The 18,447-nt window shown below is 44.8% G+C and overlaps 5 protein-coding genes across 5 annotated transcripts; 3 read left to right on the top strand and 2 right to left on the bottom strand.

The window, feature by feature from the left end:
* Positions 1-33: 33 nt before the first annotated feature.
* Positions 34-1,003, bottom strand: JR316_0002395 (rRNA-processing protein fcf1; the record flags this gene model as incomplete). Its single annotated transcript, XM_047888189.1, has 6 exons — positions 34-259; positions 314-386; positions 449-597; positions 652-717; positions 782-849; positions 908-1,003. The coding sequence occupies 6 exons, from the start codon at positions 1,001-1,003 to the stop codon at positions 34-36; spliced, it is 678 nt and encodes a 225-aa protein (XP_047753112.1).
* Positions 1,004-2,633: 1,630 nt separating this feature from the next.
* JR316_0002394 (Phenylalanine ammonia-lyase str11) lies at positions 2,634-5,292 on the top strand (the record flags this gene model as incomplete). Its single annotated transcript, XM_047888188.1, has 8 exons — positions 2,634-2,872; positions 2,925-3,418; positions 3,472-3,812; positions 3,864-4,065; positions 4,118-4,445; positions 4,497-4,588; positions 4,643-5,178; positions 5,233-5,292. The coding sequence occupies 8 exons, from the start codon at positions 2,634-2,636 to the stop codon at positions 5,290-5,292; spliced, it is 2,292 nt and encodes a 763-aa protein (XP_047753111.1).
* A 1,987-nt stretch (positions 5,293-7,279) lies between these two features.
* JR316_0002393 (L-pipecolate oxidase) lies at positions 7,280-8,964 on the top strand (the record flags this gene model as incomplete). The annotated part of the gene is made up of 7 exons (XM_047888187.1): positions 7,280-7,442; positions 7,543-7,642; positions 7,707-8,138; positions 8,209-8,308; positions 8,365-8,582; positions 8,635-8,731; positions 8,785-8,964. The coding sequence occupies 7 exons, from the start codon at positions 7,280-7,282 to the stop codon at positions 8,962-8,964; spliced, it is 1,290 nt and encodes a 429-aa protein (XP_047753110.1).
* Positions 8,965-9,401: 437 nt separating this feature from the next.
* On the bottom strand, positions 9,402-13,386 carry JR316_0002392 (Carbamoyl-phosphate synthase arginine-specific large chain; the record flags this gene model as incomplete). The annotated part of the gene is made up of 9 exons (XM_047888186.1): positions 9,402-9,570; positions 9,627-10,005; positions 10,064-10,686; positions 10,745-10,940; positions 10,991-11,540; positions 11,592-12,033; positions 12,154-12,380; positions 12,437-12,696; positions 12,756-13,386. The coding sequence occupies 9 exons, from the start codon at positions 13,384-13,386 to the stop codon at positions 9,402-9,404; spliced, it is 3,477 nt and encodes a 1,158-aa protein (XP_047753109.1).
* A 2,457-nt stretch (positions 13,387-15,843) lies between these two features.
* On the top strand, positions 15,844-18,082 carry JR316_0002391 (Adenylate-forming reductase 06235; the record flags this gene model as incomplete). The annotated part of the gene is made up of 14 exons (XM_047888185.1): positions 15,844-16,130; positions 16,181-16,367; positions 16,420-16,572; positions 16,638-16,652; positions 16,709-16,745; positions 16,870-16,987; positions 17,040-17,091; positions 17,143-17,252; positions 17,309-17,417; positions 17,485-17,580; positions 17,634-17,644; positions 17,703-17,818; positions 17,872-18,008; positions 18,062-18,082. 14 exons carry the CDS (start codon positions 15,844-15,846, stop codon positions 18,080-18,082), a joined length of 1,449 nt encoding a protein of 482 aa, XP_047753108.1.
* Positions 18,083-18,447: the final 365 nt, after the last annotated feature.

The raw sequence follows: 18,447 nt of genomic DNA, 5'->3' as shown, positions 1-18,447 counted from the left end.
AGACTGGAAAGTCATCTCAATGGGGAGAGTGATCTAACTCGGAGCGCCCTGGTCAGGCAATCGTTCGATTGCGTACCGTTTCTTCACGATATACATCAGTGGCACACCCGGTATTTGTCGAATTCGGCGACGAAGTTCCCTATCACAAGTCGCGACAATGAAGCATTTGTGGGCAGTCACGCGCTGTACAAGACAATCATCAGCATAAGTGCCCGTATGCGAACACCGAAGACGTTCGAATCTAGGATCTCGGGCTACTCTGTAGATGCATTGGATGATTAGTGAGAATAATAAAAATGACTTGTTGGCATACCGGAGAGCGACACGATATCGGTGACCCAGCTTTTCTAACTCTGCCATGACGCAGTCTGTAACACAAGGTATGCCTAAAGTTGAGTTAAATTAGTTTTCTCCATTTGTAAGGCATCGTTCTGGTAGGTATGCTTACATTTGGCGTACAGACAATCCATCATGCCGCTAATAAGCTCAAGTTTATTTTGCAAACTGAAGTTGATGAAGTTGGTATCAATCAAAACTCGATAAGGAGGGACAAGCGCTGTATTATGTTGGAAAAATAGGGATGAGGCAACCTGCGGTCTGCAATAAAGTGAGCATCCATCGGCAATATTGGAAGTAGCGATATAGACGTACACTCGTCGAACGGCCTTCGCCTTTTCTTCTTCCTCCTTCTTTTTCTGCTTCAGCTGATTTTCTTTACTAATGAAGAATAAGCCCTCTTAGAAGTTTGTCGTAGAGTAAAGCAATGCAAGGTGTTACTCACAGTCGGATGTCATTGGGATTTAGCATCCGCTTAACCGTTGCGAACTTCCGTGTCTGTTTTGCCCTGCCCTAGATGAAAAAGTATGTTTAAATATGGATCCTGGGGTCGAATGAGGTTGACCTGAACCATTTTAGCGACGATTGACGGACGTAGTTCCTCTAAACGAAAGAGGAGGGACAAGAGAACAAAAATCTCACAGCCACAAGTCACAAGCCTGACCATATTGTTATGTAATCGACGGAATGTTAGCGGCCTCGTGCCAAACCTCAAACTGCATCGTGCTTGATTTCGTTTCTTTGGGCTATTCTCGCTCCACGCTATCTGTTTTGCAATTTTTGATACCTCTCTCATGCTTCGCCAAATTGTCAGTTACTGACGCAATCTGTTGAATCTTTTAGACTAAATATGCTTTGAACCTGATCAAGGTCACTACATGAGTGCAATGCTTATCGATGTCCGACCAATTTATTATTTCGGGAATCATTATCTCAATACTCTGAATAACTCTACGACGCTAGAAATTGCCACTGCTTCTAGCGTGTTTTCCAGCATCGACAAATTTACCGGAGAGTACACAACGGGAAAAGAAGGCTGTACATGGATCCCTCAGCTTCCCCATGCCATGGTGAGGCACAACGCCCCCAATCACGCCTCAAAGATTCAGGAACGCGTTCACCTTTTGTAGATAAAGAAACAGCGGTGACTTGAAATTGTAGTGAGTTCGTAGGTAATGATCAACGGATAGTTAACTTTCCGATGTTCAAGATGGTCGAATCCGTTTGCTACGGATACAAGCGACATCAAGCCTTGCGGACATTATCTGAATCACTGAAAATTCACACTGGACGTGGGCCAGCTTAGATACAGTTGTGTTGCCTAAAATCGCAACTATCACCCTGTATTATTCCAATATACGATAATATAGGAGTCCTTCAATTGCGGGATGCATCATTTGTACTTTACTGATTGTGAGTAGCCTTATTCAGTGTATCTGGTCCATCTGGTGTCAGTCTGCCAAAGGTATAGCCAGTAACCAGTCGAGCTAACTAAAAAAAGATGCAGCCAGTCCCTTCGTGTGTTGAGTGAATGGAGACGCCAATTGGCTTTAGGTTCGATTTGAAAGGTATGAGCCCCTTGAGTCTTAACTTAGTGCACGAATCTACCGCCATGATGATGGTTATACATAGGTCATTGTATGTGGACGCGTTGATAGCGGAATCGATAACTCAGTATGCCAAACGTTATTCTTCATCTTTACAACGCACACACACATATGTAAATCCCGGCTGTGTTCGGCGTTAAATAAGTATCAAACCCGTAGATTTAGCACCGCCAGAGGGCATTCATGGGCAACTCTGCCAAGCGAAGATGCCATCAATAAAACAGATGGAGTTTTGTTCAACTGTAAGTCGACCATAGTATATGTCGGCGTTGGATGGACTCTGCAGAACCTGATAGGAGATTTGAATCACGATGATGAAGAAGACATTTTGCCAGATATCGAGGACGCATTGGAGAGAAATAATAATATCTTGGATGACAGAAGATATGATCGGAAAGGCAAAGGGAGGACATTAACTCTGGCCCGTTGCCCAAATGTAGACTTGAAACTCTTGATCTTGGATTTCCCAGGTCTCGAATCCTCGGATTTCAATCTTTCTCCTCAATCAACCTCCACTCGCATGTCCACTTCGGATCTATCTACGCTTTTGACAATAATATCTTGTACCACCACTTTCCTATATATACCCCTGGCGAAAGCGATGCTTCAACAATTCCTTCTCCCTCACCAACTGTCCTCTTATTTAATCCCTAGAGCTTGCCTGTTGACCTTGCAACTACATCTACTATCATGACAGTAATTTCCAACTCTTCCTCTGAAACTAGAATCGCTCCTCGAAGGCTGTCTACCGCAGCCGAATTCCTTTCACGCGAGAGCGTTGTTAGGATAAAAGCTGAAGAGCCCAACTCTCCAATTTCCCCGCGTTCAATTCCACCCAGGAACTTTTCAAAGTTTGTGCAGCGGAGACCCCAACCCACAGCTCTGGTTGAAGAGTTTATTCAATCTTTCAAGGAGCTTGAAGCATACAAGTCAGTTGATCTCAGACTTCAGTTCTTTCCATAGGCTGACCTCACCCTCTAGGAATGGCAAGCCAGTCGTAGTAGATGGCCAAAATCTTACAATAGCTGCAGTCACTGCCGCTGCACGATACAACTCGACTGTTTCTCTTGACGAATCCCCCGCGTTGAAGGCTAAGGTTGCTAAAAGCCGCAAAGTCATCGTCAACAAAATCGACGCAGGCTTGAGCGTATACGGCGTGTCGACAGGCTTCGGAGGAAGCGCCGATACTCGTACAGACCAACCTATCCTTCTTGGCAATGCCCTCCTTCAGCATCAGCAAAGTGGAGTTCTTCCATCGTCGACAAAAACTCTTAATGTACTCCCCCTTCAAGATCCTCTCGGGTCCAGCAGCATGCCTGAGGCTTGGGTGCGAGGCGCAATACTTATTCGTATGAACTCGCTTATTCGGGGACATTCTGGCGTACGATGGGAACTCATCGAGAAGATGAATGAACTTCTGCGGGAAAATATCACCCCCTTGGTTCCCTTGCGGGGTACCATATCCGCGTCGGGAGGTCGGTACTGTATCAAGTTGTTTTCCGATGCTTCTAACTGAATCCCTATCTAGACCTTACTGCTTTGTCCTACATTGCTGGTGCCCTTATAGGAAACCCATCCATCAGAGTTTTCGATGGACCGGCTGCTTTCTCTGGACGTGAAATTGTCTCTTCTAGTAAAGCTCTGGAAGCCCATGACATCACGCCTATACCTCTAGCCTCTAAAGAGCACCTTGGCATTTTAAACGGAACAGCATTTTCTGCATCTGTCGCCTCTTTGGCTCTAAATGAAGCTATACATCTCACACTTCTCTCCCAAGTATGCACCGCGATGGGTACAGAAGCCCTGGCTGGAACGCGGGGATCTTTTGATGCTTTCATCAACTGTGTTGCTCGGCCTCATCCTGGCCAGGTATGATATTTCATTTTCATATTTCATTCAAACTGATACAAATTTCTGTAGATTGAGACCGCTAGAAATATCTGGAATCTCTTAGACGGGAGTACCTTTGCAGATACAGAGAAAAAAGAGGTTACTATAGCGGAAGATGAGGGGGTTCTTCGTCAAGATCGTTACTCTCTTCGCACGGCACCACAATTCATTGGTCCTCAAGTGGAAGACCTTATCCAATCACTCAAGACATTAACAATTGAGTGTAATTCAAGTATGTACTTATTGTCAGGTGACATTGCGTATAGCTGACTTTTATTTCTCAGCAACCGACAATCCTCTCATTGATGGGGAAGAGGGCGTCGTTCACAACGGTGGCAATTTCCAGGCGATGGCTGTCACCAACGCTATGGAAAAAACTCGTCTCAGCATTCATCACCTCGGCAAGATTTTGTTCGCCCAATGCGCCGAACTCATGAATCCAGCTCAGAACAGAGGTTTACCTCCGTCTCTGGCTGCGACAGATCCTTCTCTCGACTATCACTGTAAAGGTATCGACATCGCCTCCGCAGCCTACGTCGCCGAACTTGGGTACTTAGCGAACCCTGTATCTACGCACATCCAATCCGCTGAGATGCACAATCAAGCTGTCAAGTAGGTGTCTAATTTTACCATCACTGACCCTTATTCTAAATTACCTCCAAGTTCTCTGGCTCTGATCTCCGCACGTGCAACCATCACTTCTTTGGATATTCTTTCCATCTTGATTTCGTCCTACTTATATGCTATTTGCCAAGGTTGGTAATCGGAATAATCCCGTTAGATATATCATATTGACGTCTCAAACATAGCTCTGGATCTGAGGAGCTTGCAACATGAATTCTATGAAGGGCTTGCGAAGATTTCAGAAGAAGAATTCTCAGCGTCTTTCGGCTCTGATATCCCTATCGAACATTCCATGAAGATCAAACGGACCCTTTTCACTGTCATGCAAGACACATTCAATTCTACCAGTACCATGGATGCGAGGGAAAGAATGCACAAGGTTGCCGCATCATCATCGACCGCGCTCCTAGATTTTTTCACCGGTTCATCATTTATTAATGAGAACGTGGTTACGTCCTGCCTTACTGCCATACCGTCGTTCCGCTCACGAGTGGCCGAACGACTTTTCACGTTGTTGGATGGTCTGCGAAATGACTACCTTTCTGGCGCCAGAGGCCCTGCACCAGCCAGTCCATACCTCAACAACACCCGCCCGGTTTACGAATTTGTGCGAATTACATTGGGCATCAGAATGCACGGGTCAGAGAACTACCATCGTTTCGAACAAGGCCCAGGTGTCGAAGATGTCACAGTGGGCCAAAACGTGTCCCTTATCCACGAGGTATGTTGAGATGTTGCGCTCATTTGAACGTGTTCAACTCACCCTGCCCTTCAGGCTATTCGTGATGGAAAGATGCAATCCGTCATTGTTAATCTTTTCGAATCTTTGCAGTAAACTGACATTAGTTCTTAAAATTTTTTGTCGAGTCCGTCACATTCTTATTTATTATTATTGCACCAAAGGAATATGCTGCCTATTATGAATTAATCACGTCTTCATTAGATTCATGTTATAATTACTGTATATCTTACTGCTAGTGTATCGTTGTGTTGTATGTTAAACTTGTACGGTATCAAACTTTATTTTTGAGATGAATTGTTAGTCACTTAAGCGACTTAAAAGATCGAACCGATCACTGGGTGCATCACTGAAGGCGATAAATATATGTCTACTCTGGGCTTACTCAGGGTTAGGTCGTACTTCTACCAATGTTAACGTTCGCTATGGGCGCTATTAATAAGTTCTAAATTTAGATTTGTTTATGGAAGTTGCCTCTCAAACTGGCAAGACACCTACCGGCATATTCATAATAGAGTAGATGACTATTTGCGAAAATTTGCAGCAGCAACAGCAACTTTAGTATTTCAAACTTCAACTCATTCAAACAGGTGTCCCCAAAGTCGCATGTCTGACTCTAAACGTTTATAACTTCCGATTTCAATGTGTCGGACATTCATACAAAATCTTCTTTTTCTGAAAATAAATGTATCTGTTCTTTCAGCCTTCTGTAAGTTCCATGGCCGAGGTTTTTGAGGCCATGCCAAAACCAATTAAATCTAAAGAGGCGAAGCCTCGATCCAGTTTGGTGTCATGAGGATATATCTAAGGCCGAATTTATTCCCAAGAAGCTTTTCAGAATCCTGTTTAATTAAACGAGATAACATCTCCAGTGTGAGAATGTAACAGAGGGCAACAGTATCGCTCAATTCTGATTGTATTGTGGCGACTATTGATGTCGTCACCCTGTAAGTCATTCGGTAGTGTGTAGAGATTGATTTCTAACCAAAGTATCTTTCAGTTATGGATTTGCCGTAAGAAAGATATACAGTGCACTGTAAGCTCATATTTTCCTTCTAGGCAAGCTTTTTTTTCTTCTTGTGTTAACGCCTCTAAGGGGAGGACCCCTCCTTTGGCTTTGTGCTACTGGTCTACCTAAAGAGCTCCATGAGCTCATGAAAAAGCCTTCCTCGACCTGCCCTTGCATCCTGAGGGGCCCTCACGTCCCCTCACTGGATCCAGTCTCTAGGCAAGCATAGGGCAGGGGGCTCTTGCCACTATTGAGCACAAGTTCAAAATGCCAACAGATGCCAACAACACAGAACTCTGCTTTGAATTTGAAAATAAATAAATAAGTACTGTAGTATATACCTTAACGCTTTTCAACTCAGATTTATGGATAGAATTCCAAACGTTTAAGCTTGGTGTATATGAGTAGAGAGACGGCGTCTTATCGGACCCTTTTACTGGGAAGCGATCACATACTGTGTCAACACCGATTAAATACAGAGAAACGTAGAGACTGAGGATTAATTAATGGAAGTGATCAACCTAGATTCTAGGCTATATATCTATTAGTTACTTTGTTTCTTATCTCTCAAGCTATTTCCGAATACTACTAGTGCGTCACGATACCAACGAAACACGTAAGTTTTCTTGTCAGGGTTCATTCAAATTTTGAAATCATTTTCATAGCAATCATAATGGACGTACTAACTTATAACCACTTGACACATATAAAGTAGCTAAGTAATGCATTAGACAAAATTAGCCACCTTGAGCATGTCGAAAGAGAGATGAATGAAGATGGTGTTTTTATCAAGATATACAAGTTTCCCTGGTGGACATTTGGTCTCAGAGCTGATTGTTAACTAGTAAAGCAGGGAGAAAGACCATAATGTCTAGTTTCTTGATTTGTTTCTGCTTTGTGTATAGCATTTGACCAACTTTCAAGCGAATTTCGTACAAGTCTGAAAAGATAGAATACCACATGGAGTTAATATTACCGCTTTTAGTAGGCATCAAAGTAAGGCGGCTGATGGTTAGGTTGATAATGATTGTGTTTCGAATCTTAGCCTCCGACAGCCTCACGTCCTGTTGTATAATGGTTCTCCTGAAGCATGAAAAAGTAGTGATAGTTGGAGCAGGATGTTTTGGCATATCCACAGCATACCATCTACTTCAACGTGGATACACCGATGTTACAGTGCTAGATCGATCTACTGTCCTCCCCGCTCCAGATGCAGCAAGCAACGATCTCAATCGTGGTTAGTTTATGTCATCCTCTCACTGTATTGTCACAGTTATGCCGTCTCTTGCTGACTTTGTCCCGACACTGATTTAAATTGGTGTTTTGGGCGCATCTAGTTGTCAGAAGCTCCTATGATGATGCCTTTTATGCCCGACTTGCGCGCGAAGCTATTTTGTCATGGAAAGACCGAAAGGCATGGGGTGACACTTACCATGAGTGCGGAATTTCTATAACTTTTCGTAAAGCGCTTCAACCCTCGTTTACTGAGCATAATCCCAAGATCTGGTGTCGTCGTTTTGGGGGATTCCGGTCCTGGAAAAGAAACATATGCCGATAAGTCGTTGCAAAACGATATTGCAATGGGTGCCACGGTCAAAGTGTTGAAAGACAGCAACGCAATTCGTTCTTTGTTTCCTCCTCAAGTAAATACTGGGTCTTTCGAAAATTGCGCAGGGTATCTGAACTCTGATGGTGGTTGGGCCAATGCTGGTCAAGGATTGGCAATTATGATCGGCAAAGTTAGAGATTTGTCTGGGAAAGTCGTGCCGGGTAAATCTGTGGTCAAAATACTTCGGGAAGAGGATGGTTTAACTGGTGTTGAATGTAGCGATGGTACAGTAGTTGAGGCATCTTTGGTAATTATTGCATCGGGGTCTTGGACACCTTCACTATTCCCCGAGCTAGGATTAGAGAGTATGTGTCTTGCAACGGGGTGAGTATTCGCTGTCGTAATATGGCGGATCCCATACTGAATTGCACTAACACCCGAAAAATATTAATAGACAATGTGTAGCAATGATACAGCTGTCTGACTCCGAGGCCGATGTCTACAGAGATTGCCCTGTGGTGGTAGATTTTAGTTCCGGGTTTTACATCTTTCCTGTATGTTCAACTTATTTTCTCTGAGGGTATGATTCTCAACACAACCGGATAATCAGCCCAATGCCGGCAATGTCGTAAAGATGGCCTTTCATTCCGCTGGGTTTACCCACTTTGACGAAACTAACGGCACAATTTCTACCCCCCGCACATTGACGTCCAACCCTACCGACGGATTGCTGATACCTCGAGATTCTCTCCAGGATATGCGAACATATCTAGGCAAAATATATCCGGATCTCACTAGGAAACCCTTTTCTGCGACGAGATTATGCTGGTAAGAAACTATAGCATTCAACGGAATTCGATGACAACTTGTCGCTCTCGAGGTACAATGATTCCCCAGACGGTAATTGGGTAATTGGTCGTCATCCAAAAAATCAAAACATTATCATCGCCACAGGTGGCAGTGGGCATGCCTACAAGGTCAGTCCAGTGAAAATGAGCTTCGATGAGCCGTTGACATTGTATTGCTCAAGTTTCTTCCTGTGATTGGAAGCCTGGTAGCAGATGTTGTTGCAGACGAACTTAAAGCTGAATTAGTCGCAAAGTTTGCACTAGACAGGGTGATATCACAGGTCGACGCATCGCGTTCTGGCGCAGCAAAAAAACTCGATATAAACACGTTCTACAGCATCGAGGATCTACAACCTCGATAATAGAGATCCGAGGACCAAATGGGTTGTTGACTAGAGTTGGATGGTGAGTTATTCAAGTCATACGTCGGTGGAGACCTTGCTGAACGATTCCAATCTCCTGACTAATTCCCTCCAATTCGGTATGTTCTGGTAACCCCTGTCAGTGTGGCTGGAGCAGAAAATATGGGACTTAAGTAGATCTACTGTACAGATAACAATCTGACCACTTGAGGGAAAAATAGACATCGGCCAGACTAATTTTAAATTCTGTCATATTGATATTGAAGATGAAAATGAAAATGGTATTAGCATGCACAGACTGCACTAACAACGAGATTAATAGCAGAAGTGCCTTCTACAATAAAAGATACACCGGCTTTACCGCCTTTTAGATGGTTTCCAAATTATATGATGTTGTTAGATCTGTAAAAATTTCCAGACCCAGTGTGTTTTTATTTTCAAGCTCGCTTTCCAACGAATTCTCGCCATGACCGAACTTCTGAAGGAATGTGGCCTTCTGTGTATCCACGCAATCCTCCTTGTGGAATCTTCTTAGCTAAAGATTCTACAAATAGCTGTGCGGTTTTCGCGTTGTTCAATAAAGGCAGACCGAAGTCAACGGCGTTCCTAAGGAAATATCTGTGTAAGGACGGCCCAGGATGGAAGAAATATGGAATACATACCTGCGAGCGACGTAGTCCTCATCAACGAAATCGGTACCTCGGGATTTAGCCAAGTTGATGACACATTGAATGTCATACTCGTCAAACACCTCGCGCAACTTGCGCTTGTCAGTCTTGGGGAAGAAGATACGCTTCGCGGTGACGTAAGGAATGTCGTTCAAGAACTCTTCCACGATGGGTGATGAGCAATACAACTTGAATCCAAGTTCAACGAGTTGTTTGGAGATAGTAGCCATCTCGGGCTTTGAGGTATCTCCGCCGATGAGGACACCAGAACCAAGCTTAGGGGGTTTGAATCCAGTGGTGCTGAGCAGAGATGCCCAATAAGCTTCATGAACGTCCTTTCCAAAGCAAGCGACCTCTCCTGTGCTGGCCATCTCTGTTGCAAAAGGTTAATATCCACATACTTACATCCGTCAAAGTGAAATAAAACATACCAACTCCAAGGAAAGGATCGGCACCACCAAGACGAGTCCAGGAGAATTGAGCGACCTTAATGGAGGTGTAATCGCGGGGCTCCTTCATGATATCGATTGGGGCAAGCACACCTTGGCCGACGATTGCAGCAGTTGCAGTGTCAATGAAGTTGTGGCCGAGAACCTTTGACACGAAGGGGAAGGATCGCGATGCTCGCAGGTTACATTCAATGACTTTCAAAGTGGACTCCTCGTTTGGAACATCCGATTCCTTCCTAATGATCTGCATATTAAAGGGACCAGATATCTCAAAGGCAGCAGCAACCTTCTCCGCAATGGTCTTGAGACGTGCCATGTCCACTTCTGGCAGTGTGTAAGGAGGAAGGACCAAAGTGGCATCACCAGAGTGAACACCAGCGTTCTCGACGTGTTCAGAAACGGCGTGAACAATGAGTTTGCCTTGATGACCAACGGCGTCAATGTCAATTTCTTGAGCACCATCGATGAACTTGGTGATGACAACAGGATGCAGAGGTGACACATTTGCGGCAGCGGAAAGGTTATACTCAAGTGCAGATTCCTCATAAACGACATTCATAGCAGCGCCGGAAAGAACATACGATGGGCGGATTAGGACAGGATACCTAGGTGGATGGGCAATCAATGACAAGGTTAGATTATCAGAAATAGGTTATTACTCACGAAACCTTGTTAGCGAAGGCTTTTGCAGCTTCCAATGAGGTGGCCTCAGTCCACTCGGGCTGGTCTACACCAATCTTATCGAGAACAGAAGAAAATTTATGGCGATCTTCTGCAGTGTCAATTTGCTTAGGGTCGGTTCCCAACACATTAACACCATTGTTCTTGAGGCGTAACGCAATGTTCTGTGGGAGTTGCCCTATAGAGAATTTGTTTGAGCTGTAGTAGTATGAACTCTAGCGGACTTACCACCGACGCTGACGATAACACCTTGTGCTTGTTCCAATTCGTAAATGTCCATGACACGTTCATAACCAAGCTCTTCAAAGTAAAGTCGGTCGGCTTCGTCGAAGTCAGTGGACACGGTCTCGGGATTGTAATTAATCATGATGGTCCTCTTGCCCATATCACGGAGTTTGCGAGCACACGTAACAGCGCACCAATCGAACTCGACACTACTTCCAATACGATATACACCACTTCCAAGAACCATGGTTCCATGCTCCTCAAAGTCAACATCGTGCTCCGAAGCATTATATGTGGTATAGAGGTAGTTGGTATGAGCTGGATATTCAGCGGCGAGGGTATCGATACGCTTGACGAAGGGAGTGATTCCAAGAGATTTTCGGTGAGCGCGAACAATATCTTCGGTAGTACCAACACAGGCAGCAATCTGGGAGTCAGCGAAGCCCATTTTCTTTGCGCGGATCATCAATTCGTGATCAATATTTTCGATGGTTCCCGCAGCAGTCAAAGCATGACGGGTCTGAACAATGTTATCGATCTTGTACAAGTACCACTAAAAAAATCATTATATCAAAAATTTGATGCAAACGAGTAATGGACCAACCTTATCAATCTTTGTCAAATCGTGGAGATGGTCAACGGTGTATCCCTTCCTGTACATGGCATACGCAATGGCAAACAGACGCATGTCGGTTGGCTTGGTAAGGGCCCTGTCAAGGTCTTCAGGTGTGATAACAACCTCGAAACCTGTCCAGTTGGGGTCGACCTGGCGAATGGCCTTCTGCAAACTTTCCTCGAATGTACGTCCGATAGCCATAACTTCACCGACAGATTTCATGGAAGAGCCAACTTCTCTGTTAACTTGCGACGAGAACTTGGCAAGATCCCATTTGGGGATCTTGGTCACGATGTAATCCAGAGAAGGTTCGAAGCAAGCAGTGGTGGTCTTGGTGACGGCGTTAGGTAGTTCAGGGAGAGTGTGTCCAAGGGCAATCTTCGCAGCGGTGTAAGCCAATGGGTATCCAGTAGCCTTCGAAGCCAGAGCACTATGATGATAATTAGTCAGATGTAATAAGCGGATTTTCTCAGCGCTACCTTGACCGGCTTAGACTAAAAAAGTGTTAAATAAGTCATCAGGTTCCAAAACACCTGTAAGCTGTCCGTACCGAGCGTTGACTTCAATAACACAGTACTCCATAGAATTCGGGTTCAGTGCATATTGAATGTTGCATTCGCCCACGACCCCAAGATGACGAATGACTTTGAGAGCAACGCTTCGAAGCATATGGTACTCTTCATCAGGCAATGTTTGGGACGGTGCGACGACGATGGAGTCTCCGGTATGTGTGCCAAGGGGGTCGAAATTTTCCATATTGCAACAAATGATCGTGTTCTGTGTAAATAAAGTCAGATTGACATAAGGTCGTCAAAAAACAAAAAGAAACTTACGTCTGCAGCATCTCGGACAACTTCGTATTCGAGCTCTTTCCAGCCTTTCATGCTACGTTCGATGAGTACCTGTGGGCTCAAACTCAAACTCTTGGCCGATAGATCACGAAGTTCATCCGGATTATTTGCGAAACCAGATCCAAGACCTCCAAGGGTGAAAGCTGAACGTAAGATGACTGGGTATCCAATTACCGCAGCAGCATCGAGAGCAGCGTTAACCGTAGATACAGCCGTAGATTGCGCGACGGATACACCGATTTCTAACAAAACAAATTTCAACATGTGATCGCGCAGAGGAGTACTTAAAATAGACGCGCACCTTTTAGAGCCTCGACGAAAAGTTCACGATCTTCAGAAACCTCAAGAGTCCTGATAGGTGTGCCCAAAACCTTAACACCCAGCCGTTCAAGAACGCCCATCTTGTCAAGTGCGATACCGACATTGAGGGCACTCTGTCCACCGAAAGTAAGAAGGATGCCATCGGGCCTTTCCTTCTCCAAGACGTATGCAACATAATCTGCAGTAATAGGCAAGAAGTAGACTTCTGAGGCCAGCTGGTGTGAAGTTTGCCATGTTGCGATATTAGGATTAATGAGGATAGCCTCTACGCCTTCCTCATGGAGAGCTTTCAGGGCCTGCGAACCCGAATAATCGAATTCACCGGCTTGCCCAATGCTCAGACCTCCACTGCCAACGACGACAACTCGTCGAACGTCAGGGCGGGGAATCTTTGGGAGCACCTTCGCAGATATTTTTCTGGCGAGTTCTGAGGGTGAATTGATAACATGTTCACCGTCCTTGGGTACATAAGAACCGACTGCCGGCGCAGCAACGGCACGAATGGGTTTTGAAAATGCGATAGCTGGTGCTCGGGTGGCATGGAAAGCTCGTATACAAGGTCGAAGCAGGCTCCGTGCCCCGTAGGACCGGGGCAGTCGAAGGAGACTCATCAGGCGCACAACGCTTGGGAGGAGGGAAAGGACAAGCCGCAGGCCCCTCAAAATTAAATCCCCAATTCAATTTCAGCAACTTTTTTTCTGGTAAACCTAACCCCGATTGGTACCTAATTGACTCACAGCATCACGTGCACATCCCATCGGATTCTTCGGACGGCCCTCGCTGGTTTGCTGCCGATACACCAATGCCCTTGTCGTCGCATCCACTACCTAATGCTCTCCAAATCAACCAGGTGTTGCTGCCGGACAACCACCCCAGTCGTGCTCGAGTATCAGCTGGTAGTCCCAGGGATCTGCTGCTTTCTGCCCACTTCCTTCCATTAGGTCCTTCCGTTAAGCCTGTCCTACTTTCTGATGGTTCATAACTTGCGGTTGGGACTTCTCTTCCACAGAACCCTTCTGTGGGCTTAATCGCAACCCGGGACCCGGCATTAAAGAGTGCATAAATCTCATTTTCGTTCTTAGAGCATTGAACAGCTGAGCGAACACCTGGCCGACGAGACTCATACAGGTCAGCATAGCTCTTCGAAGAATACTCTGGGGGACTCATACTTTGTAAATCAATTACACAGTTTTATTGGCTACAAAATTCCTCTGGCTTAGATATCAAAATCACCGTGCTATTCGTTAGACTTTATAGTCGAAAATTGTCACCTAGCCGAAAGCCTTATGAATCAAGGCCTCTGATGCGTCCGGTAACGCGAAATTCCAATCTCACTAAATACCACTCTGGATTTTCCAGCCCCGGACATATCTTCGGCGATCTCTATAACGTGGCCATCGCGTGCTTTAGAGGCATTGCTTCAGTGATCTTCTTAATCCAGTATCATACGTGCCCGCCCTTATTTTCTGTATGTATCTACCGACTATGTAATGGTAAATCTAATCAATCTTTCGACCACAGTATTAGAATCAACTGCAGTGTGGCAACTTCCGTTCCGAAACACTTTCCCGAACGTTCTTCTAGAGTGTTTATACTCGATGACCGAAACTGTGTGCGCATTTCAATTCGATCTCGAGACAGTTCAATATCCTCGGTCGAGGTTGATCCAATGCATCTCTCCTGCTGCAACCGATCTTCACCGAGTATCATCCGTGGGATCAGTCTAGCCTCCTTCTCGATATCTTGCGAGTGACTTGGTGATTTATCTGGGGCGTATGCATTTACGGCACGATGACGATGACCATTAATTAAGCTCTCGGGGATGCTTGAGGGGAAGTGAGTGCAAACTGTCATTCTGCTCGTGGCTTTGGTTTTGTGCCCTAAATGGTCGAAAATCAAGCACATTTCTTTTATTTATTTCCATCCTGGCCAAAACTTTCCATCGATGCGTGTTGTCGGGGTTGCTAGTACATCCTTATCGAGTTCAATCAGTTATGTCCCTTCCGACACTTTCAGACAGACAACCTTCAAGAGTCTTGGCGAGATTTGGCTCGAAGGAGCATTCCAATGCCGACGCTTCCGGGAACCAGATCCCATTTTCCCGTTATGTTTCCGAACCTCGGTAGATTTTGGCATTGGAAATGCGGGGCGTGGAAGGTCATTATGACATCCCAGCGACAACGAATATGCAATGCGCCCTTTTGCGCAAGTATCTCAGGTAAATAAATTTTATTAGCAAACCTTCATCCACATCAATCGTTAAATGGCCTAGGCTTTTCTACACTTGCTAATTAGCCATCTCAAGACTCAAGGTGGTCTTTTTCAAGACTAAATTTGTCGTGTGTGCACGATCCTAAACGAAAAACCGCAATTCAATATGTTTAAATATGTCGGTATCTTTGTGTATCTCCAGTCCTGTATATGTGAGAATAACAACTAACTTAGAATCTTATTCCCGCGCAGATAGTCTTGTAATAGTCAGTACCACCTCAAATATCTATGGGGTTTCCCATGCCCGAAGCGCCTCTGAGCTTTCGCATGCGGCTGTCGGTGTTGTTTGGAGGTATTTGGTTTAATGCACAACATCGTCTAAAACGGCCTCGACTCCGAAATAAAGCTCCCTTTCGCAATGCACCGCTCTCCCCGCGAGATGTTGGTCATTTTCCCCACATTCCCCGCATTAATTGGTTCGATCCTTTCTCAGGGCTTGCGAAGCTCAGATATCTGACGGGCCTTCACCTTCAAAAAAAAACAATGACTAGGGCTAGCACCAATTTACTACAAGAGCACCGTATACCAGAATGTCCTTGAACTTTTGCGCTGAATAGCCCATACCCGTATCCAAATGTCATCATCATGGGGCATCTCCCACACAGATCTGGAGACGCTCGCCATCACCTCGGGGTTGGAGTTGAAAACATTCCACTTCGGGAATTCTCTGGATTAAATCGAGAAGTTCCGCTACATTGGGTCCGGGAGAGATAAACACTCATAACCTACAAGCTATTTATCACAAGAGACAACCAGGAGATAACTCTGGCACGCTTCGTACTGCTCTACTCTTCATCATGGATTTACCTCCTCGATTTACTATCGATGACGCCGAAAAGGGAACATCAGACCAAGGATATCCTGTGGCTGTCACCTTGCCCATGGTATACTCAAAGCCTTCTCTCAGCGCGACCGAGACATTATCATCTCTACCCGCCCCCCATGCCTTGCCCACGCCTTCAGAAAAACACCCTTCCCTACCGCCGCCTTTCAAAAGGAATCTCGTCTCATCCTCACCGGCAAAAAGGCTAAAAAAGAGAGCAAGCCGTTGGATACGCTTCCAGCTCTGGTTCAATACTTACCGGTACGCGCTTCATTTGCATATATCTGATCATCTCTCTGATACCCACTCAGGAAGTTTTTCACATTTGTTATGGCCATGAACCTCTCTGGCATTGCTCTCGCGATTTTCAATGTATGGAGTTATCCACGAAAGTACACTGGCGCGTTTGTGCTAGGCAATTTACTTACCGCTATCCTTATGCGCAATGAACTGTTCGGTCGTTTTCTATATTTAACGGTCAACACTCTTTTCGCAAAGGTGCCATTTCAATCCTTCTATCTCTTAGCTTTTGTATTGACTCAGATTGAAGTGGACCCCTTTGCCATTTCGACTTGCATGCACGTCTGTTCTTCAGCATCTAGGCGGTATACATAGTGGATGTGCGACGTCTGGATTTCTCTGGCTGATATTCCGGGTTGTTACTATCTTAATCCACCATAAAAATAATCACGACGCTGTTCTGGTAATGGGTATTTTGACGAACATTATTGTGGGCATCTCTATTGCTTCAGCCTTCCCTTGGGTTAGAAATACTCACCACAAGTGAGTTTGCATTGTGGATTATTCACTGGGACTGTGTATCTAATATTCGTCTTCAGCGTGTTCGAAAGGCATCACCGCTTCATGGGCTGGTAAGTTTGATAATTTAGTTTGTGGGGCAAGTGCTCACTAGCGTTTTAATAGGTTGGGTTTGATTTCAAGCAAGTTATGACGTTTGAAAGCGAAGAATACACCTAATTTACTAATCACTTTTTTCTAGCTTGGATATTTGTCGTTCTCGGAGATAGCTATGACCTAGAGACGCATTCATGGAATCCCGACGGTTTCCACATTGTCAGACAGCAAGACTTTTGGTTCGCGTTTGGGATGACCGTATTGTAAGTCTTTCTCAATAGATTATCTATGTTCAGTCAAACAAACCTATTACAGCGTTATCATACCATGGTTCACAATTCGTGAAGTGAAAGTTGATGTTGAAATTGTAAGTTTTAATCGCATAATTCATTGTTCTGTATTTAACTCTATAGTCTAGCCATCACCCAAAGTTGCCATCATACGTTTTGAACGCGGTATGCAGCAAGGCTTGTTGGCGAGAATTAGCCGAGGTTCCATAATGGAGTATCATGCATTCGGAATCATCTCGTATGTTATGAGTTCATAGGCGACTTGATTTGCCCCCTTCTCATGTGGCGTTGTAGAGAAGGAATACACTCCAAGGAACATTACCTCATTTGTGGCGTGCAAGGAGATTTCACTCGTTCATTGGTTGAGAATCCTCCCACCCACCTCTGGACCAGACAGCTCAAGGTCCGCCGGTAATAAGCCGTTCAATGGATCGAACTCTATGGCTAAACTCTATTTTCTTCTTTTTTAGTTCGCTGGTGTTTCCAACACTTCGACTTTGTACAAGAAGGGCATCCGAGTATGTACCGGGACAGGCCTGGGCGCTGCTTTATCGACATGTCTTCAGGTGTGTCTTCTCTTCAGAGGCTTAAATCATATCACTGAAGTATATAATTGTAGAACCCTAACTGGTAAACATACGTCTTGCCGATATCAGTCATAGTTGGTAAAGCTCATGTCCTTTCCCAGGTATCTTATTTGGATTGGTTCGGATCAAGAAAAAACATTTGGGCCAACAATATCGCGTCTTATCAGTAAAAATCTAGAGCCAGAGAGGGTGACTCTGTGGGATTCGAAGCAACGAGGTTTGTTGATAATTTGAAGATAACAAGTTCTGAAAACTCATGTCGCCGTTTAGGGGGAAGACCTGACACCATGAAACTTATCAAAGAAGTTTACGACTCTTGGGGTGCTGAAGTAGTTTTCATTACTTCTAATCTTCAAGGAAACACAGAGATGATGGAGGGCTGTAAGGAAGCTGGCATTCCAGCTTTTGTGAGTCTCGCTTCAGCATCAGTTAGTTTATGTTTTCTCATTATCTTTTACAGGGTACTCTTTGGGACTTCTAAATTAAATTACATTCACCACATTTTTAATTATTGCACACTGAACTGTATTGTTATTGTATCCAACCGGAGAATGAAGTCGTGAAACATGATTTGTACCCGGGCACAAAACCAATAGAGAAGCCAAAAATATACTAGTGATATGATGCTACCGACAAGGTAATGAGAGAATGCTAGTTTCTATAAATGGAGAACGAAATAGACTTCGCGTCTATTTCATTGAAATTGTCCGAAACGCGTTATTACCTTCTCGTGGGAGAGGAAGCTGCCTCGACCACTGCAGCCGTTGGACGAAAGATTTTTTCCCTGTACCAACGCAATTCTGTTGAAAGATCAGTCATGTACTAAGATGTACAGTAACGTTGGAT

This window comes from Psilocybe cubensis, chromosome 2, assembly GCF_017499595.1.
Source record: "Psilocybe cubensis strain MGC-MH-2018 chromosome 2, whole genome shotgun sequence".
Lineage (NCBI taxonomy): Eukaryota > Fungi > Basidiomycota > Agaricomycetes > Agaricales > Agrocybaceae > Psilocybe > Psilocybe cubensis.
Note: the sequence above shows the minus strand (reverse complement) of the source record. Positions and strands in the feature narration are given on the sequence as shown.